The sequence below is a fragment of the Budorcas taxicolor genome, chromosome 10 (genome assembly GCF_023091745.1).
Source record: "Budorcas taxicolor isolate Tak-1 chromosome 10, Takin1.1, whole genome shotgun sequence".
NCBI lineage: Eukaryota > Metazoa > Chordata > Mammalia > Artiodactyla > Bovidae > Budorcas > Budorcas taxicolor.
This window is the reverse complement of record NC_068919.1, coordinates 97,785,377-97,809,771: the sequence shown is the minus strand read 5'-3', so window position 1 is coordinate 97,809,771 and position 24,395 is coordinate 97,785,377. Positions and strand designations below refer to the sequence as shown.

Here is a 24,395-nt window from a genome sequence, read left to right as displayed (position 1 = left end):
CACGGTTTCCCCTGTTTCCCGTTTGCCCATCTATTTGCCATGAAGTGATGGGACTGGATGCCATGATCTCAGTTTTCTGAATGTTGATGCTTGGGGAGGTACATGGTAAGCCATTCACTGCACGACTCCCTTGGCCTTGGATAGCCATCTTTTTCTTCGATAAAATGCTCCAGTAGGTGATGGCAGAGGCGGGGCACCGAAGTGACAAACGCAGAAACCTGCAGTCAACCCCTGACGTAGGGCCCGCTAGAAAAGGCTCGCTCCCCACCCCAACACGAAGGCGGCTGCGTCAGCGACCCGCAGCCCACACTCAACATGGCGGCGGCGGCACCCGCGGCCTCCTGCCCTTCTCCATCATGGCGGCGACCGGACCCGCCTCCCTGGGCGCCCGAGTCATATGACCTGTCACACAATGGCTGAGCGCCTAATTCAGGCCTCCCGGCAACGCCGGGCGAAAGCCATGACGGCCGCCGCGGGTTTGGCGGGCCAAGCCGCGGTGCCCCTGCTGCTGTGCGCGCTGCTGGCAGCCAGCGGCGCGTACGTGCTCGACGACTCCGAGGGGCTGGGCCGGGAGTTCGACGGCATCGGAGCGGTCAGCGGCGGCGGGGTGAGGAACGGAGCGGCGCGGGGGGCGTCCGGTCCCGCCCCGTCCCACAAGCCCCCGCGGCGCGGCCCCAGCGTTTCGATGCGCGCGCGTCGCCGCCTGAGGGGGGCGCCCGGCCGTGGCTGCTTCGACGCCGCCGTCGCGCGAGTGGACCTCGCGTTTGTTGGTTTAACTTGACCCCATAGAGACGGTTAGGTTAAACAGATGAGGGTCCGGAGGTCCACCAACTAAGTGACAGGTCTAGATAGTGACAGGGCGGAGGGCTCAAATCCTTCCTCAACTTGAGCAGGGGTCCCTGAGGGGAAGGGTCTCTTCACCTTGAAGAGGGCACTCTGGGAGGGTCGCTCCAGAGATGGCCGGGGGCCCGAGGAGCGTCCGTCCATCGAAGGGGATGCCCCGGAGGGATGTTTTGAGTGCGCTTGTTATTTTTGGGGGTCGGGGGGCCAGAGAGTCCTGGATCGGGACTGCAGCTTGTGCCCCCAAGGGGGCAGGCGTCCGGTAGGTTTTGTTGAAAGGGACGACAGGTGCCTCAGGCCCTCTTTAGGAAGGTGAGAAGCCAGAAACGGGCTTTTTAAAGTCTTTTTTTCTAATATCAGGGCACACCAGTATCAGCTGATACTCTCGGATTGTTTAATTGTTTGAGGACTGTTTTGCCCTTGGATGGCAAAGGCCTAAGGGGGTGAGTTGCCCTCTGGAAGAGGCCTCGCTGGTGGCTCTTTATGTGTTCGAAGAGAGGGAAACGTTAAGGTGCACAAGAAATCACCTGGTCTGTTTGTTTAAACGCAGACTCAGGCCTTCTCGCCAGCTCCCATTCTGACTTGAGAGTTCTGGTGTGGGGCCTGAGAACCTGCATTTTAACAAATTTTAACAAAGGCACCAATTGATACTCGTCGTAGGTATTGAGAGAACTTTTTTATTGATTCAAGGACCTCTGGAGCAAGCTTGTTTTCTTTCTTTTTTTTTTTTTTAATGAATTTTTAACTTTAGAAATCGTTTTAGATTTACAGAAAAATTGCCAAGACCATACAGAGTTGTCATATACCCTGTAATCAAGTTTTCTTCTATTATTAGCATCCCACGTTAGTATGGGACATTTGTCCCAACCAATGTTGGTTACCTTAATGAAAGTCCTTACTTCCTTTCGTATTTCCTTAGTTACCCAATGCTCTTTTTCAGTTTCAAGATCCCACACAGGATACTAATTACACTAAATTGGCTTGTCTCCTTAGTCTTTTCTAGGCTGTGTCAGTTGGGATAAGTTCCTCTTATCTAGGCATTCTAAAATACTTAAGGGAGCCTACCAGTCTCCTCCATCCAAGGGATTTTCCAGGCAAGAGTACTGGAGTGGGTTGCCATTTCCTTCTCCAGGGGCTAATCTTGACCAAGAGATTGAACTCAGAGGTCTCCTGCATTGCAGGCAGGCGCTTTACCAGCTGAGCCGCCAGGGAAGTTCCTGAGGGAGACATGAGGGCCATACAAGCTTAATGCAAAGTCTGCGTGGGCACAGCTGATAATTTCCTTAGTTCCCTAGTTATGCTAACAGGTGCCTCCCAAGCCTGGGAGGTTGCTACAGTGGCATGATTGTTCTTGGCTCCTAACAGCTTGCTTAGTCCTGTCAGCTTTTTCTTTGTAACCTTTGTCTTGCCTTTGTTTCATCCCCTTGTGTTTATAGCCTTTGAGTTCATGGCGTTTGTGATAGCAGGTCTTTGAACGAGAGGGATTTTCTTTTTTGTTCCCCAGGACAGAGCTAGAGCTGATTTTATTTGAAAATGGCAAGGCTGAACTCTTGAATGGGTTGTTTGTTGAATTGAGTCAGATGGAATGTGTGTCCTTGGATGCAATTCAGAACTAGTTTGAATGCTTGGTGGGTGGCTGTTTTGGGTGGGTCTCATCCGGGGTCGCAAAGAGTTGGACACAGCTGAGCGACTTCACTCCCTCCCTCCCTCCCTCATCCTGTTGATAACCAGTGTTGTTGTTGCACTGGTCTCTGTGGTTCTTATGATTGCAAGATGCCCTCGGCGATAACCATTGGAAAACTTTGAACAAACCAAAAGTTTATTACTCATAGGTCCTGGAAAGCACATGGCATACCTGGGTCACACCTGGTGATGGTAGGTAGAGAGACAGAGGGGGTGGGCCTGGGGTTCTGCTTTCATTAGGGTCAAGGGTGGAGGCCTTGGGCTTTGCGGCTTATTTTTTCATTGGTGAACTGAAACCTTAAGTGTGGGAACTTAAAGTTCAGGGAAAGAAAAAGTGGCCCTAATGATGGTCAGCTAGCGAAACCGACCAAGATCTTGCAAAGAACTCCCCCCTCCCCCCAACCTCAGCTTGGCTCTGGGTTCTTTGGCTGCAGTATGTATATTTGAGACAGCCATCTGGGAAGTGGATACCTCTTTGAAGTGGATGCTTTGCAATCAAAGCTTGAGTCCTGCATTTGCATTACAAAAAAAGAAAAACCTGACCATTGGGGATTGCACTACAAGCCACCCTTAATGCCCAGGTATCAGCGTAAGTGGTGAGGACCTTAAACTGCCTGAATAGCTGATTTACTGAAAGTAAGGGATAGGGCCTGTTGTAATTTAGAAAGGATTATAGTAGCACTCCTGTAATTATACTACAGTCAATAGTTTGCAATCCAATTGGTAGCCATTGTCCTAAGCTTAAAAGGTCACACCTTGAAACCAGGTCAGTGATCTTGGGGCCCGAGGAATCTGTTCAAAGATTAGGTAATACTGCGATTAACATTTTGGGCCATCTGTTATGAGTGGGTTTGAGTCTGTCCTGGGTTGGTGGATTGCTCCATATCTCACCCAACCACTGTCAGTTCCGTTAAAGAGTTGTGTCTCATTTCAGGAGACAGTGATGCAAGTGTGCTTACGAGGTTAGGTCTATATGGTGCGAATACTTGATTCAGTTTATGTAATAGACATTTCAGTGAAAACAAAAGAAAACGATGGCTAATGGAGCAGATTGTAAACCTGTTCTGAATCCTGAGGGCAGCCAGTCATGATTTCTAGATGTAGAACATCTTCAGATGGAGTGGGGACAGATGGTGGCAATCGTAGATCTTCCTGAGTTGAGTTTGACTATCTCTGGGGATCTTTCTGAGTGGTCCACAGAGCAACAGGCATGAAGGTTGTTCAGATATGAACTGTTGTGATTTCTCTGGAGTTTGTATAAAGTTATCACACTTTAGGTTGCATAACTTCAGGGAAAAGGAAATTTTAGTTCTTAATAATTTAAAGTCAGAAAGTTGGGAAAAAGAAACATTAGCTTGACAAGCTGTATTCAGATATTGGAAGAAATGAAGAATTCAGTATTTGGTCCAGTTTACAGGTAGAAAACAAACCTCAAAGACAATCAATAGGACTAGAATCTGATAATGGGCTTCCCTGGTGCTCAGATGGTAAAGAGTCTGCCTGCAGTACAGAAGACCATGGTTTGATCCCTGGGTCAGGAAGATCCCCTGGAGAAGGAAATGGCAATCCACTCCAGTATTCTGGAAAATCCCATGGACAGAGGTGCCTGGCAGGCTACAGGCTGATTATCTGCAGAGTGTACTCTAGTTCTTCACTGAAATATAATTTTCTCTCTATCATCACCCCTTACTTCCACCTTTTATTAGAGATAACCAAAATAAGGCTAATTTCCTTGCAAAATAAGTATGGCCTTATTAAACTTGCCCTGATTATATAAGTGCAGCCAAAATAATAATTGACCATATAGGTTCTTTTAAGTGTGCCCTGTTGGACATTTGCACAAGGAATCACAGATTGGGCTATTAAAAATCTCTCTCAAGGCTAGGCAGCCAAGCCGTGAACTTATCATCAGACTTTCTCTGCAATCCTGATAGATTTGGGTGAATTCCTTTCTTCACGAGGTCCACCAATATTCTGAGATTCCTGCATCTGCTAAGAAGTGACCTTTCTTACTTACCTGGTAAGGCTTCTGGGAACCCTGTAAGCAAGTTACCAGGCTGATTTTTCCAGGGAGCTTTATTGGCTCCATGTGCCATACTTAGTCTCTCAGTCATGTCCAAGTCTTTGTGACCCCTTGGACTGTAACCCACCCAGCTCCTCTGTCCATGGGGATTCTACAGGTAAGATCACTGGAGTGGATTGCCGTGCCTGCAACCCACTGTAATGGGTTGCAATGCACCCACCTGCAATGTGGCAGACCTGGGTTCGATCCCTGGGTTGGGAAGATCGCCTGGAGAAGGGAGCGGCTACCAGTATAGCCTTGCCTGAAGACTGCAGCCAAAATGATGGTACAGAGTTCACTGACATTGGCTCTATCAGTTCAGTTCAGTCACTCAGTCCTGTGTGTCTGTGACCCCATGGACTGCAGCATGCCAGGCTTCCTTGTGCATCACTGACTCCTGGAGCTTGCTCAAACTCATGTCCGTTGAGTCAGTATCCCATGCAACCATCTCATCCTCTGTCGTCCCCTTCTCCTCCTCCTGTCCCCAATCCCTCCTAGCATCAGGGTCTTTTCCAATGAGTCAGTTCTTCGCATCAGGTGGCCAAAGTATTGGAGTTTTAACTTCAACATTGGACCTTCCAATGAATATTCAGGACTGATTCCCTTTAGGATGGACTGGTTGGATCTCTTTGCAGTCCAAGGGACTCTCAAGAGTCTTCTCCAACACCACAGTTCAAAAGCATCAATTCTTTGGCACTCAGCTTTCTTTATAGAAAGCTTTGGACATATTTCTTTATATGCCCAAAGAAGAGCAGTGCCAAACAATGTTCAAACTACCGCACAATTGCAGTCATCTCACACGCTAGCAGAGTAATGCTCAAAATTCTCCAAGCCAGGCTTAAACAGTATGTGAACCATGAACTTCCATATGTTCAAGCTGGTTTTAGAAAAGGCAGAGGAACCAGAGATCAAATTGCCAGCATTCGTCGGATCATCGAAAAAGCAAGAGTTCCAGAAAAAATGTCTACTTCTGCTTTGTTGATTATGCCAAAGCCTTTGACTGTGTAGATCACAACAAACTGGAAAATTCTTCAAGAGATGGGAATACCAGACCACCTTACCTGTCTCCTGAGAAATATGTATGCAGGTCAAGAAGCAATAGTTAGAACTGGATGTGGAACAACAGACTGGTTCCAAATTGGGAAAGGAGTACGTCAAGGCTGTATATTGTCACCCTACTTATTTAACTTATATGCAGAGTACATCATGTGGGATGAAGTGCAAGCTGGAATCAAGACTGCTGGGAGAAATATTGATAACGTTAGATACACAGATGACATCACCTTTATGGCAGAAAGTGAAGAGGAAGTAAAGAGCCTCTTGGTGAAAGTGAAAGAGGAGAGGGAAAAAGCTGGCTTAGAACTCAACATTCACAAAACTAAGATCATGGCATCCGGTCCTATCACTTCATGGCAAATAGATGGGGAAACAGTGGAAACAGTGACAGACTTTATTTTTTTGGGCTCCAAAATCACTGCAGATGGTGACTTCAGCCATGAAATTAAAAGACACTTGCTTTTTGGAAGAAAAGCTATGACCAACCTAGACAGCATATTAAAAAGCAGAGACATTACTTTGTTGACAATGGTCTGTCTAGTCAAAGCTATGGTTTTTCCAGTAGTTATGTATAGATGTGAGAGCTGGACTATAAAGAAAGCTGAGCACTGAAGAATTGGCTCCATAGGTCAACCTATATTTTTAAAATCTGGTTATATCTGAGTCTATTTAGGTCTCTCTCAAATATGACATGTTAGTTAAAACCTTGGCAATATAACCAGTGTTTCTATTTGTGTCCTGTTAGGAGGAGGACAGATTCTTAGTAAACTTATGCAAATAACTATATTGCTGTGAAAATAAGAATACTCAGAGTTTTTGAATATTGGAGGGATCAGATAGGGAGAAATTTGTTTTATCTTTGTTTACAAGGATACACTTAACAAATTGATACAAGTCATAGACAGGTTAGGGAAAAGATTTTCCACAAATCTGGAAGAAGTAAAACATTCAAGAAGCAACAGTGTTTTGGATAAAAAGTCATAAAAATTATAATTATCATCATCAGTTCATTCAGTTCCCTATAATTAGTTCTTGTTGATTTTGATCTTTTGTTAGCGGTTTCATGATTCTTGTTTTACCTTCAGTTCGGTCCAGTCGCTCAGTCGTGTCCGACTCTTTGCGACCCCATGAATTGTAGCACGCCAGGCCTCCCTGTCCATCACCAACTCCTGGAGTTCACTCAGACTCACATCTATCAACTCAGTGATGCCACCCAGCCATCTCATCCTCTGTCGTCCCCTTCTCCTACTGCCCCTAATCCCTCCCAGCATCAGGGTCTTTTCCAGTGAGTCAACTCTTCGCATGAGGTGGCCAAAGTACTGGAGTTTCAGCTTTAGCATCATTCCTTCCCAAGAAATCCCAGGGCTGATCTCCTTCAGAATGGACTGGTTGGATCTTGCAGTCCAAGGGACTCTCAAGAGTCTTCTCCAACACCGCAGTTCAAAAGCATCAATTCTGCGGTGCTCAGCTTTCTTCACAGTCCAACTCTTACATCCATACACGACCACTGGAAAAACCATAGCCTTGACTAGACGCACGTTTGTTGGCAAAGTAATGTCTCTGCTGTTGAATATTCTATCTAGGTTGGTCATAACTTTTCTTCCAAGGAGTAAGCATCTTTTAATTTCATGGCTGCAGTCACCATCTGCAGTGATTTGAACTTAGAGTTCTGTAAATTCTTACCCAGTTCATCAACACGATCTGAAAGAACCCTGTACTTTAAGTGAAGAGTTCTCTCCAAAATTCTTGAAGATGAAGCACTTTTGGAAGAACATTTTTGCTAAAACATTAGTAAAGCTATAACTATCTGTAAATGACAAAAAGGCTTAAACACGGGCATATTAAAAATCTGATAAAGTTCATTGTAATTCAGTTGAGGAAATTTGGTTATTTCTGTAACGTATAGCATTTTAAGATAACTAGAATTACAAGTGATAGCATTATACCAGGATATAGCGGATGTCTAGGAATTTGATGTAATTTCTGGAACACGTATGTTAATAACATGTATCAATACAAATATCAACTAAAGAAAGTTTAGTGTTACATCTTACTTGACAATGCTTACTATGCAGTTTAACATGCCAAATAAGCCTAATTAGTTTCATGTCTTTTTATAAGGAGAAAGAACACATCTTTGAGATGTCCAGGGCTCATCTGGAGAAATCTCAGGAAGTTAATATGAGGTCAAAAAGACTTCATTTAGAATTTATTTGGGGAAGTTTGTAAAAAATGCAAAAGGTGTTAAAACACTTGATTAAATAGGGTCATTGGTCACTGTGAAACAATACTTAATTATCCATTTAACCAAAATGACAAGAACTTCACAGGCAAATGTATAAAGTTACACATTTTAAACCCAGTTTAACCACCCCCACCCACAACCTTAGCTCTTCTAATAGAGAAGACTCAGGGTTTCTTTTTTTTAAGTAAAGATTTGATAAAGATAAGGTGAAGCATAGAATATTATTTTGATAATATCTGAATCTTTATTTCCTAGGTAGGTTCCTTAAAAGGTAAGGAACCTTTCCTAAGCTTATCAAGAACAGACGAATAGTCTAACAAAAATTTGTCTTTTTAGCAGATTAAGAATAATTCTTAGTTTTTCATAAGTATGCTATTTATTAAAGCTTATTAAAAAAAATCCTTATAATTTAATTTTTGGCCAGCTTGACTACACAAGGTAAAATTCCCTCTCCCAGCTTCTATATCCATTCATTTTCTCTACTCTAGGACAAAATTACTTTCATTTCCCTTAACAGAAATATATCTCCCTATCTCATACCTTTTCTTAGCCAAAATACATCCTACTTTTTTTGAATTGTTTCTCATATTATTTCTAGTATTTTAATTATATATATTAATTAGATTGCTTAACCCTTAGAAACTTTAATTTCTAGTGACAGGACGTTTTTACTAATAGATCTAAATATGTTTTGTTTCTCTGTAATAAGAAACCAAAAGTAGATAAACCTGTGTTCAGTATTAATGTTTCAGTGTTTTATATTATTTGGAAATTATGTGTGTAATGAATTTCCATCATTTAACTTAGCAAAACTCTAAGGTTTCAAGTTACCAATGAGATTTGGGTGACTACTTTTAAGTAGACATACCATAAAACATAATTATTTTTGAAAAGTGGATTCCTGGGCAATTGGAACTTCAGTTAGGCCCTTGCACTCCAGAAAGGAAAAGACAGTGGATGACTAAGTTTTTAGTCTAATAGCAGATCTGACCTTCTGCTCTGGGCAAAAAATCTTTTCCCTAAACCAGCTGATTTTTATACTTTTATTTTCAGATGTTGTAGCCTTACTTATAGGTGCTGGTAAAGATAAACAGTAGATGAATGTGCTAATGTATTTATCCTTTACTACTATGATTCTCCTTTTTATTTTGGTGGTTTAAACCTAGGATAGCCAGTATTTCATAATATGAGGATTCATCATGTGCTAACACCTTTTCTTTGATGTTAAATCCATTGTTTAATTTGTTCAAAGTGGAACTCTTGTTATTGTATGTTTATTAACTCTGTTTAAAATGAGGTTTGTTTCATAACTCAGAACAGGAAACTCTTTTATGATAGTGTCCCTTGTATAATGTATTTCTCATCTCAGAAGTTCAGTAAATACTGATTGAATGAAAATGATTGCAGTGCTCTATTTGCACATCACTCCTTTCTGGTCCCTGGATGTAGCACAGCTTGTAGCAGTCAGTGTCTGGAATATCCTCATCTAGTCTGCATGTTTGGTGGGGAAAGCAGGATGGTACTCATGGACTTAAGGCCAGATGGCCAGGGATCTGTTCTGGGCCTCCTTGTCACTCACTCTACAGCCTTGGGCAGGTTATTTAACCTCTCTATAGCTCAGATTTTTTTTCTGGGCACACAGTGATACCGGCCTGGTTGGAACATTGTGAGGATAGATGTCAAAGATCAAAGGATGGCATCTGCAACGTGATTAATTTTGGTTAGTATCATTCTGTTTCATACATTGGGGGAGGAAGTTATCCAAGGATTTTAAGTGAAAAATACATTCAGTGCCTGCCATGTATTGGGAACATCACTGTTTTCCAATTTTTGTGCTAAGGCTCCACCTTGGCTGTTATAACAGGCCTTATTTAGGGAGCATGATTAGTATCAATAATTAGGTGATTTGTTATTGCTTCATGGTACATTTCAACACTTGGCTATAGTGCTATTGCCATTGATAAAACTAATGCTTCTGCATTGGGTGTGACTATCAGCTGGCAATATCCTAATGACGTATGATTGCTCAAAGTGGGCCCTTTCTTTGTTAAGGATAGAAGAGCATAGAGAGCAAAACAACCTCCAGACAGCGAAACACACTGTTCTAGCTGTAGTGTATGTTGTTAGCACGATACAGAGCAGGCAGCATTGTTTCCCTTGGGTCAGGAGAAGGTTCGCCTGCGTATGCAGCACTCATTCACTTTAAAATTTGAGCCTCTACTAGTCTGTAAGCTCGTTGAGGAAGTGACTGTTTTTAAAAGCAATTTGTGTGTACAATGCCTGTTAGCTCTTGAGAGCATACTATGTGCCAACTACTGTGCTAAGTCCTTCCTATGTCTGAATTTAGTCTTGGGATAGCTGAATGAGTAAGACGACCCTTTGCAAATGATAATTTGCCCTTGGTCACACTGCTTGTAAATGATGTAATCAGGATTCCAGCTCCACGGACTCAGATTATTATTATGTTGCCTGTACTGGTGAAGCTAATGATAACATAAGAGATATTAAATAAATGCTTATTGAATAAAAATAAATGGGGATATGAACTTGAATGGGACCCAGTCATTGTCTCCAAGGATCTTAGAGGTGAAACAGTGATGAGGGTGTGGGGATAGAGGGATTAATGGTGGCTCTGTGGACCTGTTGCTGAGGCCACAGTCCACAGGAGAGGCACCTTCGTCACATTGCTGAGGAAGAGCAGAGGGAAGTCTTCCTTGAAGAGGTGGAGTTTGACCGGAAAGCTTGGACTGGATTTGGCCAGATGAGGGGGTAGAGTGCATTTGACAGATGAATGGATAAAGAAACTGTGGTACATAAATATAATGGAACATTGCTCAGCCTTAAAAAGGAACATATTTGAGTCAGTTCTAATGAGGTGGATGAACCTAGAGCCTATTATACAGAGTGAAGTAAATAAAAGAGACAGATATTGTATATTAATATATATTTATGACTCTAGAAAGATGGTACTGATGAATCTATTTGCAAGGCAGTAATGGAGACAGAATAAAGATATATTAGTTTGTTATACCTACATAGGGAGAAGGCAGTGCAGTGCTCTTGTCTGGAAAATCCCAGGGACGGGGGAGCCTGGTAGGCTGCAGTTCATGGGGTTGAGAAGAGTCGGACACAACTGAGCGACTTTGCTTTCACTTTTCACCTTCATGCACTGGAGAGGGAAATGGCAACCCACTCCAGTGTTCTTTCCTGGAAAATCCCAGGGACGGGGGAGCCTGGTGGGCTGCTGTGTATGGGGTCGCACAGAGTCGGACATGACTGAAGCAACTTAGCAGCAGCATACCTACATAGATGATGTGAGTTACAATCCAAATAATTAAGGAATTTGGGTATAAAACTGAACAATCTGAACTTTATTCTGAAAGCTCTTGGGGGGAGGGAAATTCATCTCTTTATTCTTCCACCTTTCTTTATCCATGCATTTTGATGTCAGTCTTTTTAAAAATTTTATTTATTTTTAATTGGAGGATAATTGCTTTACAATGTGTTGGTTTCTGCCATACAGCATGAATCAGCCGCGGGTATACATACGTCCCCTCCCTTTGGAGCCTCCCTCTCACTTCCCACCCACCCCACCCTCTCGGGTGTCACAGAGCGCTGGTCTGCGCTCTCTGAGTCGCAGCAGATCCCCGCTGGCTGTTTCGCGTGTGATAATGCATGTGTCTCCATGCTGTTCCCTCAGTGTGTCCACAGGTCTCTGTCTACATTTCCATTGCCGCCCTGCAGATAGGTTCAGCAGTACCATCTTTCTAGATTCCATATATATGCATTAATATATGATATTTGTTTTTCTCTTTTTGACTTACTTCACTATGCATAATATACTCCAGGTTCATCTGTCACATTAGAACGGACTCAAATGCATTCCTTTTTATGGCTTGAGTAATATTCCACTGTGTATATGTACCACAGCTTCTTTATCCATTCATCTGTTGGACATCTAGGTTGATGGAAGATGGACATCTTCCATGTCCTAGCTGTTGTAAACAGTGCTTGATGCCAGTCTTGTGTGAGGTTTCCTGTATAGCCTGGCCTGGGGACCATTGTGTCGTCATTCTTAACAGCAAGAGATAGCACCTATAAATCTCTAATAAGACTGAAGAGAGTAGAGGTTTCTTTAAGAATTGCTGCTTGTAATATTTTCCTACGAGATGTTGAGGGGAAAAATTGCCTGAGATTCATCTTTCCCATTCTTGGCCCCCAGGTACTGTAGATGACAGTCTTGAGATAGAGAAACTGTTTTATTTCTTCTAATAACCACTCTCTGAGTCTAGGTCCTCAAGATAAATCTGTAATAATGAGATTCATTAATAGACTTAGCAACCTTAACCTCCCAGCCAACCGTCACCAACCCTCATCTCAGTAGAAGGGAAACGTGGTTGTTGTTGGGAACCTGTGTTTTAGCTGTTGGACAGACATCAGCCCTATTTACCCAGTGATGAGCAAAACAAAGGTAGGCAAACGACTTCCCACAGCTTGGTGTTGCCCAAGAGCTGGCTAACTGTGGACATGCTAGATGGCACGTCCACATAAACACTGTGAAAAAGTGCTCATGATTAGATTTGTTTTATTCATGCATTTGAAAACTTTTTTTTTTTTTTTTTAGGCAACCTCCCGACTTCTAGTAAATTACCCAGAGCCCTACCGTTCTGAAATACTGGATTATCTCTTTAAGGTAGTGAACAAATAATGATTTAATGGTATCTGTGCTATTTTAGAAACTGTGGTGAATTTCAGCAATAGTCTTTAGCATCTTCACAATTCTAGTTTTTAAAAATCTGGTAAATTACTTTTGGAATAAGTTACTGTCTATCTGAAGTTTTGCTTTGGTTTTCTCATCTGTCAAATCAAAGGCAGTGATTAGTAATTGTCTTTAAGTGTTTTCCTTCATACAATGAATCATATTGTTAATATTGTTACTTCTTTTCCCAGCCAAACTTCGGTGCCTCATTGCATATTCTAAAGGTTGAAATAGGTGGTGATGGGCAGACAACAGGTAGGAGGATTTGGGGACTGGGATATTTGCCTCCAATATTTGAACCTGTACCTAAACTCATAGACTGTGGTTTCAGAATATAAATAATGCCAACATTTCTGATGTTGATTACTGTTTAGATTGTTCTTTATTTTCCTTTTTCATTATAGTTATTTAAAAAATATTATATCAAAACGTGTTTTTTCATACAAAGCAGCTTGTGGACTTTAGATTTCTTATTTAGTTGAAGAATCAGTAGTAAATAAATCCACAGTTTTTTAATAAACTAATAGTCACTAGACAGAGAATAGGGAGAGAGTGAAATTTTACTGAGAAGTTTTAAGATAGTAAGTTTTTAGTGTATTAAACATGTAAAAAAAGAGATGTTATTAGCTTTAAATAAAATATGTGGCAAAATATAAATAGTTGGTATTTCAAAGATACAATGTTTTTGTCCTTTAAAAGTAAAATAATTTTAACCAGTAAATTTGCAGTCTTTATTGTCATCATTTTGATTGGCTTTGTGTAATACATGTAGTCAATTAAAAATTTTTTAGGTCTCTGATTTTCAGGAAGAAGAAAATTCTCTCAATGATTCTATATAGCTTATTTTTTCATGGGTTAGATTCCATTATAGTGAACCTTAGAGTATTGTCTATATGCCTGTGTTCCTGTTAGTGACTTGTAAGTAATTTTTGTTAAATCAATATATCTGTGTGGTGGTATTGGTATTTAATTTATGCTGAAAGAAAAAATGCAAATTAAAAACAAACAATACACAAAAAAACCCATAACAAAACCATCCCCTGGCTGTTACAGGAAGACATGCATTTTATTGTGAAACCCTTTTTTGCAGAATAGATAATGACTGGCCATCTTCATTTGCTGAAGCTGGATTAGAGATAGAGATACAGAAGCAGGTAGCTCTTGTGAATTCTGATGTCTACGTTTAAGAAGAAAAGGGCTAGGGTGCCTCTCCCAGGCCAGATGCATGTGAAGCGTGGTAACATGTGAGGACTGGTGTTATTCACCCACCTGGACGCCCGGCAGAGATTACTATAGGCTTTTCTCACGCTGGGAACGTGTGCTCATTCCTATCTTCTCAGTGTTCTGTTGCCTTGATTTAAGGAGGCATGTTATAGGCTCAAGGCACGGGGTGTGGAAACTGGGGCTTAGCAGCTCAGGACTCATGTCTGGGACTGAGAAGCTAGAAGTTGGGGTGGGCTGAACTGGGCGTGGGGATTTGAAAACCCGAGAGACCAACTCCCAGCAGGATATTAGCCCTAGAAATTTTCAGCTATGCGAGCTGATAACACTCATGGCTTATGATAGAAAGTTGTGGTTTATTATTTAAGACCTTTGTGATGCTCAGGGTAATGGAAAAGTGCAATAATGTGCTCTGATCATCTACCTTTAAGTTATATAAGATTATTCTTATGTGCCCCAGGTCAGAATTGGATCTGGAAGCTACTTTGCTGCATTATGTTTGTGTGTGTAGAGTGTGGCCTATGAATCACCATTAAGAGTCTCCTTTCTGTTTGCTCTCTCCCCTTCAGATGGCACAGAGCCCTCCCACATGCACTACGCATTAGATGAGAATTATTTCCGAGGATATGAATGGTGGTTGATGAAGGAAGCTAAGAAGCGGAACCCTAATATTACACTCATAGGTAGGAAGCGAAGTTTGCTGTACTTTTGTAGTCTGCTTCCTTTCAATTCTAAAGTTCTGAATTGGGTGTGTGGAGTACCTGTTGCTGCTGAAGTGCTAATCATGTGGTTAACACTGCTAGTACGCTGCCACAGCCAAGGATGTGCCAGCCACGCGTCTCCCTTCGCTCACTTACATTGTGTCTGATGCTTATCCTGCCTCTGGAGGGAGGCGTTATGTTCTCATTTTACAGAAGCAGTGGAGGCTGAGAGAGTTACACCACTGACTTAAGGTTGGAAAATTAGTAACCGTCAAAATCATATTTAGAACCAAAGTCTATCCTGTGTTTTTCTTTTTTGTGTGTGGTATCATACTAATTTCCTCAACAGAACGTCTCATTAAAATTTGTAAAAGACAGTGTTTATAAGATTGTATATTGTATATGCAGCTGTGTCCCCACTTAAAAAAATGTACAATGTGAGAGTTAAGAGCTAAGTTTTCTCTGGGGCAGAATGGGGATTGCAGCCCGGGAGACAGCACTTGAGAAAGAGGAAAGGGTGCCTCCAGAGAGGCAGGGGAGGTCGGTGGGTATGGGGTTTTGGTGAGGGGGAGCACGTGCAGTCAGGTTTACATTTTTGTGGAAGGTTTCTGCTGGTCACGGGGGCAGGCATGCCATGAAGGAGTTTAGTGCTTTTCTAGAGACGAGGAGATATAAGAATTGGGCTCACAAAATGGGCTCCTGAAAGTATGTATCACAGAGTGCTTCATTTCTGCTCTCCACCCTGAACTCCTTTCAGGGGATATTGAAAATCGGCAGTACAGCACCCATGGTTAATCCTTGTAGAGGTAGATGGAGGTGCTAGTTTATAGTCAACTACAGTATATCCCAATTAACCTGCGAAATTGTGTGTTACATACATCAGTGGATCCCATTTCTAGAAGAGGTGCATACAGAAGTGATTTTTGTTGTTGTTTGTTTTGAAGCTCAAGGATGTGGTGGTCACTGCCCGAGGCGGGGATGCCTAGAACAGTCCTTTCCTTGTGGAGCTTAAATTCTGGCAGCAGGATGACTCCTCACTTGGGACTGTACTCCTTGTACTGTTCTCCTGTAGCAGTGCACAGTCCTATAAAAGATTCCCAACACACACAGAAGCACACTTTTATCATTTGAAATGACCTTGGTTATTTCAAATAGGCTTACACATTCAGGCTAAATTGTGTGATTTATTGAGGTCCATTTTATAGGGCTTCAGTTGAGTTCAGTTGCTCAGTCGTGTCCGACTCTTTGTGACTCCATGGACTGCAGCATGCCAGGCTTCCCTGCTCATCACCAACTCCTGGAGTTTACTCAAACTTATGTCCATTGAGTCGGTGATGCCATCCAACCATCTCATCCTTTGTCGTCCCCTTCTCCTCATACCTTCAATCTTTCCCAGTATCAGGGTCTTTTCCAATGAGTCAGTTCTTCACATCAGGTGGTCAAAGTATTGGAGTTTCAGCTTCAGTATCAGTCCTTCCAATGAATATTCCTGACTGATTTCCTTTAGGATGGACTGGTTAGATGTCCTTGCAGTCCAAGGGACTCTCAAGAGTCTTCTCTAACACCACAGTTCAAAAGCATCAATTCTTTGGTGCTCAGCTTTCTTTATAGTTCAACTCACACATCCATACGTGACTACTAGAAAAACCATAGCCTTAACTAGGTGGCAAAGTAATATCTCTGCTTTTTAATATGCTGTCTATATTGGTCATAGCTTTTCTTCCAAGGAGCAAGTGTCTTTTAATTTCATGGCTGCAGTCACCATCTGCAGGGATTTTGGAGACCCCAAAAATAAAGTCAGTCACTGTTTCCACTGTTTCCCTATCTTTTTGCCATGAAGTGATGGGACCGGATGCCATGATCTTAGTTTTGTGAATGTTGAGCTTTAAGCCAACTTTTTCGCTCTCCTCTTTCACTTTTATCAAGAAGCTCTTTAGTTCCTGTTCGCTTTCTGCCATAAGGGTGGTGTCATCTGCATATCTGAGGTTATTGATATTTCTCCCAGCAATCTTGATTCCAGCTTGTGCTTCATCCAGCCTAGCATTTCTCATGATGTATTCTGCATATAAGTTAAATAAGCAGGGTGACAGTATACAGCTTTGACATACTCCTTCCCCAATTTGGAACTAGTCTGTTCTATGTCTGGTTCTTACTGTTGCTTCTTGACGTGCATACAGGAGGCAGATAAAGTGGTCTGGTGTTCTATCTCTTTAAGAATTTTCCACAGTTTGTTGTGATCCACGCAGTCAAAGGCTTTGGCATAGTCAATGAAACAGAAATAGATGTTGTCTGGAACTCTCTTGCTTTTTTGATGATCCAGTGAATATTGGAAATTTGATCTCTGGTTCCTCTGCCTTTTCTAAATCCAGCTTGAACATCTGAAAGTTCATGGTTCATGTACTGTTCAATCATGGCTTGGAGAATTTTGAACATTACTTTGCTAGCGTGTGCGATGAGTGTGAAGGTGCTGTAGTTTGAACATTCTTTGACATTGCCTTTCTTTCGGATTGGAATGAAAACTGACCTTTCCCAGTCCTGTGACCACTGCTGAGTTTTCCAAATTCGCTAGCATAGTGAGTGCAGCACTTTCACAGCATTATCTTTTAGGATTTGAAATAGCTCAACTGGAATTCCATCACCTCCACTAGCTTTGTTCATAGTGATGCTTCCTAAGGCCCACTTGACTTTGCATTCCAGGATGTCTGGCTCTAGGTGAGTGATCACACCATCGTGGTTATCTGGGTCATGAAGATCTTTTTTTTGTATAGTTCTTCTGTGTATTCTTGTCACCTCTTCTTAATATCTTCTGCTTCTGTTAGGTCCATACCATTTCTGTCCTTTACTGTGCCCATCTTTGCATGAAATGTTCCCTTGGTATCTCTGATTTTCTTGAAGAGATCTCTAGTCTTTCCCATTCTAATGTTTTCCTCTATTTCTTTGCACTGATGGCTGAGGAAGGCTTTCTTATCTCTCCTTGCTATTCTTTGGAACTCTGCATTCAAATGGGTATATCTTTCCTTTTCTCCTTTGCCTTTAGCTTCTTTCCTTTTCTCCTTTGCGTTTAGCTTCTTTTCTTTTCTCCTTTGCCTTTAGCTTCTTTTCTTTTCTCAGCTAATTTGTAAGGCCTCCTCAGACAATCTTTTTGCATTTCTTTTTCTTGCTGATGGTCTTAGTTTATAGGGGTTAACTTCACGTTATTTTTAAAATCATTTTCAACCATCAAAGGACAAGCGTAAGTTTTTCTAAGTAAAAAAAGTGAGGAGTCAGTGTGTTCTGTGTAAATGGACTTTAGTAAGAGTTTTCAGAAATTGAGCAGTAAAAAGCCTCATTGACTTCAGCACATGCTTAACCCCTGGGCTGCTTTCAAGGTCAGTTCTCATTTAAATGCAGAAAATCTGGCAGGCTGAACCCTGTCCTAACAAAGACTTACTCATGGCGGGCCTTCGGAATGTATTTGGCATTTCACTGTTTTAAAACATTTCATTATTTTAATGTCACATTTCTTGTGTAGATACAACTTAGGCATTCTTCTGGAGTTTAGAAAAAGAAGCATTTTGTCATTTTGATTTTTTTTTTCCAGTGGTGAACTAGATTGGTAACATATATTAACAGTTAAGGAACTTAATGTTGACCTTACTTTAATATATTAGTAAGAGAATTAGGATTTAGAATCATAATTAGTGCTTCTTTTCTTCCTCTCTCTTTTTTTTTAAACTTGATAATAACTTGGGTATTAGAAGAATGTGGATTATTTGTTCAATATCATATAACAAAGGGGTATTTCCCTACTGAGTCACTGGCAGTTATATTGCCATAAAGAAAAACTAGTTTTGCAAAATTTGATTACCTTACTAATTAATTAGTATTTAAATAGCTTCACGTTGTAAGAAGATGTACTAGTGAGTGAGGAATTTGTGTTGTACCTGCTTCACAGAAGTAGTTAAGCATAGTGTTAGTTGCTCAGTCATGTCCAACTCTTTGTGACCCCATGGACTGTAGCCTGCCAGGCTCTTCTGTTCATAGAATTCTCCAGGCAAGAATACTGGAGTGGGTAGCCATTTTCTCCAGGCAATCTTTCTGACCCAGGGATCAAACCAGGGTCTCCTGCACTGCAGGAGGATTCTTTACTGTCTGAGGCGCCAGGTTAAGCATAAGCCTTTCAAAACTCTCTGATACGCCTTCAGAGAACAAAAATTGTACATCGAATATCTTTTTAGCAGGGGTGGGGATATTAAATTATATGTTACATTTGTTTCTGTTGGTAAATATTGAGAAAGGGGTTTTTGTTTGTTTTTATTTCTTTTATCAAAGAGCACTTAGAATCACGGAACCTGGCTCTGAGGATCGGTAGGGAGTTAGCGTGCTTGGAAGCTGGAAGGGAGTGTGAGCATTCGTGCGTGGCACGCATCTCCCTGTTGTCAGCCCTTTGCTGGCTGTGTGCTTAGGCTGTGTTGGTGCCTTTTGGCTTTGTGCTGGTTTTAGTGGTGCCTGTACTTTACACCTGCTCCAGCTCTGCCTGTTCGTCTCCACAGGGCTGCCGTGGTCGTTCCCTGGATGGTTGGGGAAGGGCTTCAACTGGCCTTACGTCAATCTTCAGCTGACCGCCTACTACATCGTGACCTGGATCGTGGGGTGCAAGCATTATCACGACCTGGACATTGATTACATCGGAGTCAGTAATATATTTTTCAGAACATGATTAAGCTTTGAACATTTATTTATAATTTTTAAAGTAATTTCTGGCACTTTGTTGACATCTTTGTGCTCTGAGACTAATTTGTTCTGTTGGTGTCTGTTGACAAATTACCTCTGTGTCACCATTGGTTCTTCCTCTCCATCCATCCAAATCTTCCCACTTTTGAAACCTGCATGTAGTTTATGCCTCCCTGAGCTGTTTTTGTTTTGGTACCACCCCAGCTCAAATTCTCCTTCTTCTAAGCTTTCCCTAGTTTTTCTGTTAATAATTCTTACAACAATAATGGGTTTACTTTTATAGTTTAGTGATTAATCTCATTTTGCTCCCTCAATCTTCTGTGGTCCTAAAGGTAGGAGGGTAGCAGACTTCTAAAAGTGCTAGAGAGTAGATATTTTAAGTTTTGTGGATCAGAAGGCAATATTAAGAAAGGATATTATGTAGGTAATTATATAACCCTTTAAAATGTAACCGCTTAAAATTATAAAATCCACTTTTAGCTTTCAGGCTGTAAAAAATACGAATGGTGGGTCTGATTAGGCAGGCTGTTAGAAATATGCCTACCCTTGTCCTGAGCTGTTACTTAACCCCTTTTAATGATTTAACAATGCGAGGCCTAACATGTTGCGTTTCTAGCTGGTCTGTTGGCTGGCTGGAGGCATGCCCCACCCCGCACTGTGCCCCCACGGAGCCTCACAGTGGGTCTCTATACACTGTGGCTAATAAATGTGCTGTCAAAACTGATTTTAAAAGCTTTCATGCAGTTAGCCAGCACTTACAGCACTGCTACTGTGTTGCAGGCATTGTGACTAATATGTCCTGGGGAGAGCACGCTTAGTAAGCCCTTGAGGAGTTGAGTGAGAGGGGCAGACACTGCCGCAGGTACACTGCAGGGTCCTAGGACCCGCCATGGGCCATGAGGGCAAACCAGGGGCTGTAGGAAGCCAGAAGTAAGGACACACTGTTTTTGCTATGCTTCTCTAGATTATAACTGAAAGCTAGTTTGTTGTGTTTGAGAACTTTCTTAAATACCAAATACGTTTAACCCATAGTGAAACTAAATGTAGGCGTGAGTCTTGCAACATTCTATTATGGTGAAGTCACAGAAATGTTTCTGTTAGAAAATGGGTTATTCACGTCTCTTTTGGACTCCTTCTAACCACACGCCGTGGTAAGGAAGTTTCTTTGATAAGATCACTTTCCAGTTGGTAAAGAATCTGCCTGCAGTGTAGGAGACCTGGGTCAGGAAGATCCTCTGGAGAAGGGTGTGGCAACCCACTCCAGTACTCTTGCCTGGAGAATCCCATGGACAGAGGAGCCTGGAGGGCTACAGTCCATGGGGCTGCAAGAGTTGGAGACAACTTAGCGACTGAACCACCACCACCAGAATCACTTGAGTGAAGAGTATTTGGAAGCCATGCCCATCTCTCAGGTGCAGAATGGAAGTCTTAGCGAAGTTCTGTGTCAACCCCGAAACCTCATGCTGTGTGATTCTAAGCCGAAGAGATTTGTGCGTGTTCCTTTTATCTGTCTTCATTAAGAGTTTGCTTTCGTGATGTCACACATCATTGTGATTCTCTGTGTGTGCTAAAGACATGACTCCTGTGCAGTGTCCTTATTAACACTTGGCTTTCAGGTGTGCTTGTAGGGACTGGTAAGAATTACTGCCACAGTCCTATGTGTGATAAGCGTCCAGTGCCTGCTGTAGTGTCTGGCATACACTGTCTTGCCAATCTTTATTGAATGATTTAATATTCCATTTTTAGAAATCTCTGGAGTAAGTGGCTTTTTGAAAAATACTCTCCAAATATGTTAAGGTTTTTTAAAATAGTATTTTAATTAAAAATTATGTTTTCTTGTAAATATCTATAAATTTAACAGTAGGACATTCTATTAAGTAAGAAAAATGGCTTTCCAGATAATATGAAAGATGGTGAGAAAAGAGGCATCTTAGTGGTAGTGTTTACTTTCTGACACAAAATCTTATAATTCTGATATTTTGACTTTCTGTTTTGCAGATTTGGAATGAGAGGGCATTTGACGTTAATTATATCAAGGTCTGTACAACTTTAAAATCTTTTTATCTTTAAGTTATTAGTGAAAAATTCCTTTATAGTTCCATGGAAATCAGTAGAAGGAACACTGCATTATTTACAGCACAGTGATGTGTTTTGCCAGTTGTAACGTAAAATTACATAACTCCTTCTAATTCCCAAATTACCTTTGTCTATAGAGTTGTGGTGAATTTTCCTATTTAAAAATCCATTATTTGTATAATTATGATAATTGTTATGGAACGACTATATCATTTAGATTTTTAGAACACCAAGAAATGCAGATTTTTCTTTCATTGTCATGTATCAAATTTGTAGTATATTATCTCATTCTTGTTTTTGTTGGAAACAAGAAATTCTTTCTTGTTTCTTTCTTTCTCCTGTTACATTGGAGTGTGTTGTATGTTTCTATTTGTGATTAGCAAATAGATAGCAACTAATATTTGCAAAGTGTGTTTCTTTTAGAGGTACTTTCCCTAAATATTTATCTCTCTCTAATTCTTACTGCCCCCTTTATGGCGTAGCTACTGTTATTGCTATTTTTTAGGAAAGGAAAACCTGAGAGTAATAGCCCTTTCCATCACTGGAAAACAAATCGCAGTTTAACTTTTCAAGTGGTGATGTTCTCTGGTTTACTTTATAGTTCTGTCTTGTTTTATTATGTGTTTTCTCTTAAAAATAGAATTTCATGGTTACATTTTTTTCTTCTTTAAATTGAAAAGTGTCTTATTCTTTTAAGCATGTCATATCCACTAAATTTATTTCATTTATTTATTCAGTCAGTCAGCCAGGAAGCATTTACTCAACACCTAGTTTGTCAGACAATGTATGTGTGCTTGGAATACAAGGATAAAACATGTTTTTTCTACCCAAAAAGAGTTCAAATTTGGAGACTGTAGAGTCCCATATGACCAACTGAAATATCAGTCATGATTTTTTTAGCAGAATTATGCTTGTCAGGGGGGCGCAGAGAGGAGGTGATGCCTGTGTCTGAGGATTAGAGAATTCTATTTAAAGCTAATCGGAATCTTTAAGCTGGGATGGATAGGAACTCCACAAGTTGCTAGGGCAGACCATGCCACTGGGGAGACGTGAAGACTGAGAAGTAAAGGGGTTTGGGGGCAGAGCAAGTGGAGAAAGATGGATCAGACCAGCAGGGTCACTGAGCCATCCGTAGGCTGGTGTGTTTTGGATTAGCGGCACTATTTAGTCACTAGTTGTGCAGAGAAGGCACAGATTGAGAGAACTGAATGCCGCCAGAGCCTGGCAACTCAAAGCTAACTGCAGGGGCAGGCATTACCAGTGAAGGGGTGAGAGTGTGGCAGTGGGGGGGCGGTGGCTGTGGAGGGGGAGGAGTCCTTAGTGGCAAGTTGGGGCTAGGATGAGTACAGGTCTGATGAGAGCAGCAGGAAGACAGAGCAGAAGCCGAGTCAGTGCCCATATGCCGTGTAGCCCTATAGTCAGGTAGGCCATGTTGCTGTGATGGACTCTCATCTTCCCAAACTGGACATCTCACAGTCCCACCCCCCCCCCCCCCCAACCCCCACCTTGGGATTACACATGTTTCTCTTTGAAAGAAGTGAAAGTGACGTCGCTCAGTCCTGTCCGACTGTTTGCGACCCCGTGGACTGTAGCCCACCAGGTTCCTTCGTCCTTGGGATTTTCCAGGCAAGAATACTGGAGTGGGCTGCCATTTCCTTCTCTAGGGGATCTTCCCAAACCAGGGATCAAACCCAGGTCTCCCGCATTGCAGACAGGTGCTTTACCAGCTGAGCCACCGGGGAAGCCCATATGTTTCTCTTTAGCTGTGTGTATTTCATTTGAAAGAAGCTTTAAAAGCATTAGAATTTAGTTTCATTTTTGTTTTAAGCTAATGGTCTGCAACTAAGGTGGTTGTTTTATTTATTTATTTGTTTTTACTATTAAGAGCCTGTTGCGTATTCCTTTGCATTCTAATTCAGCTTGCCTGATTTGAAAGACTAATTCCTATTCCAAGACTCATCATCAGTGTTCTAAATGTTTTAGACTTCGTTTCCTTTTCTCTCAAACTGTAGTTTGCCTGCAGTAACACATCTTAGGAACTAACTTGTAGTTTGCATTTGCCATTTTTGTAGTGATATTTTCCTAGAATCTGTGTGCTGTTTGTTAAAAGGCCCATGAGAGAGAGTTCAATAATGGCACATGAATGCAGGTATTCAGATTCAATAAGCTTAATGAATATATATTCCATATAGTATAGTAAGATGGCCCCTGGAAATAATAAGGATTTGTCTTTAAGAGTAGAAATAAATATAGTAGAAACAAGCAATGTATGTGAAGATGGCAAGGCTATTTTTTTCTTTTATTTTTGCTGTTTACATTGTATTTGGGATTCCCTGGTGGCTCAGATGGTATAGCATCTGCCTGCAATGCGGGAGACCTGGATTCGATCCCTGTGTCAGGAAGGCCCCTTGAGAAGGACATGGCACCCCACTCCAGTATTCTTGCCTGGAAAATCCCATGGACATAGGAGCCTGGTAGGCTACAGTCCATGGGGTTGTAAAGAGTCGGACACGACTGAGCAACTTCACTACATTGTATTTATAATTGACTTTGTTTTTCAGTTGTGTCTGGAAAATCCCTTATAGGATCTGAGTGTAGTGAATGGAAATGGATGTCAGTTCATGCAAAACAGCATCCTTTTCTTTTATCTTATAAGTAATATTTCTGCCTAGACTTTTGAGCGGGGAGAGGGAGGGTGAAAAGGGAAAGATTCCATAGCAAAAACATTTGGAATACATTAGATAAAGCTTTGCTCAAAGAATGCTGCTTTCATACTCATTTTGGCAATTTATGTATAAAACACAGTTTCTAGATTTGTATATTTTAGAGTATTATTTGAATATACCATAGTAAAAAGTAAGCGATTTTAGAGATGATGGTCTAGGAATAGAATTAGAAAAAATAGATACATCATCGTGATAACTACAGATGTGACTGAGTTGCTCTCCCTGCTCTCTGTAAGAGTAAGACAGAACCTCAGAGTGATGAGACTCAAGCTGGTCTCCTAACAGAGGGCTCGGGATTCTCAGTCCTACTGAA

At 41.5% G+C, this 24,395-nt stretch overlaps 1 protein-coding gene across 1 annotated transcript in view; it reads left to right on the top strand.

Moving 5' to 3' along the window:
- The first annotated feature begins 397 nt into the window (after positions 1 to 397).
- Positions 398 to 24,395, top strand: part of GALC (galactosylceramidase) — a 53,883-nt gene continuing 29,885 nt past the window's right edge. Inside the window, exons 1-6 of the mRNA XM_052646831.1 lie at positions 398 to 607; positions 12,511 to 12,579; positions 12,837 to 12,900; positions 14,436 to 14,549; positions 19,100 to 19,239; positions 21,279 to 21,317. Of these exons, the coding sequence (XP_052502791.1) occupies positions 398 to 607; positions 12,511 to 12,579; positions 12,837 to 12,900; positions 14,436 to 14,549; positions 19,100 to 19,239; positions 21,279 to 21,317 (636 nt within the window). The remainder of the gene's footprint in view (positions 608 to 12,510; positions 12,580 to 12,836; positions 12,901 to 14,435; positions 14,550 to 19,099; positions 19,240 to 21,278; positions 21,318 to 24,395) is intronic.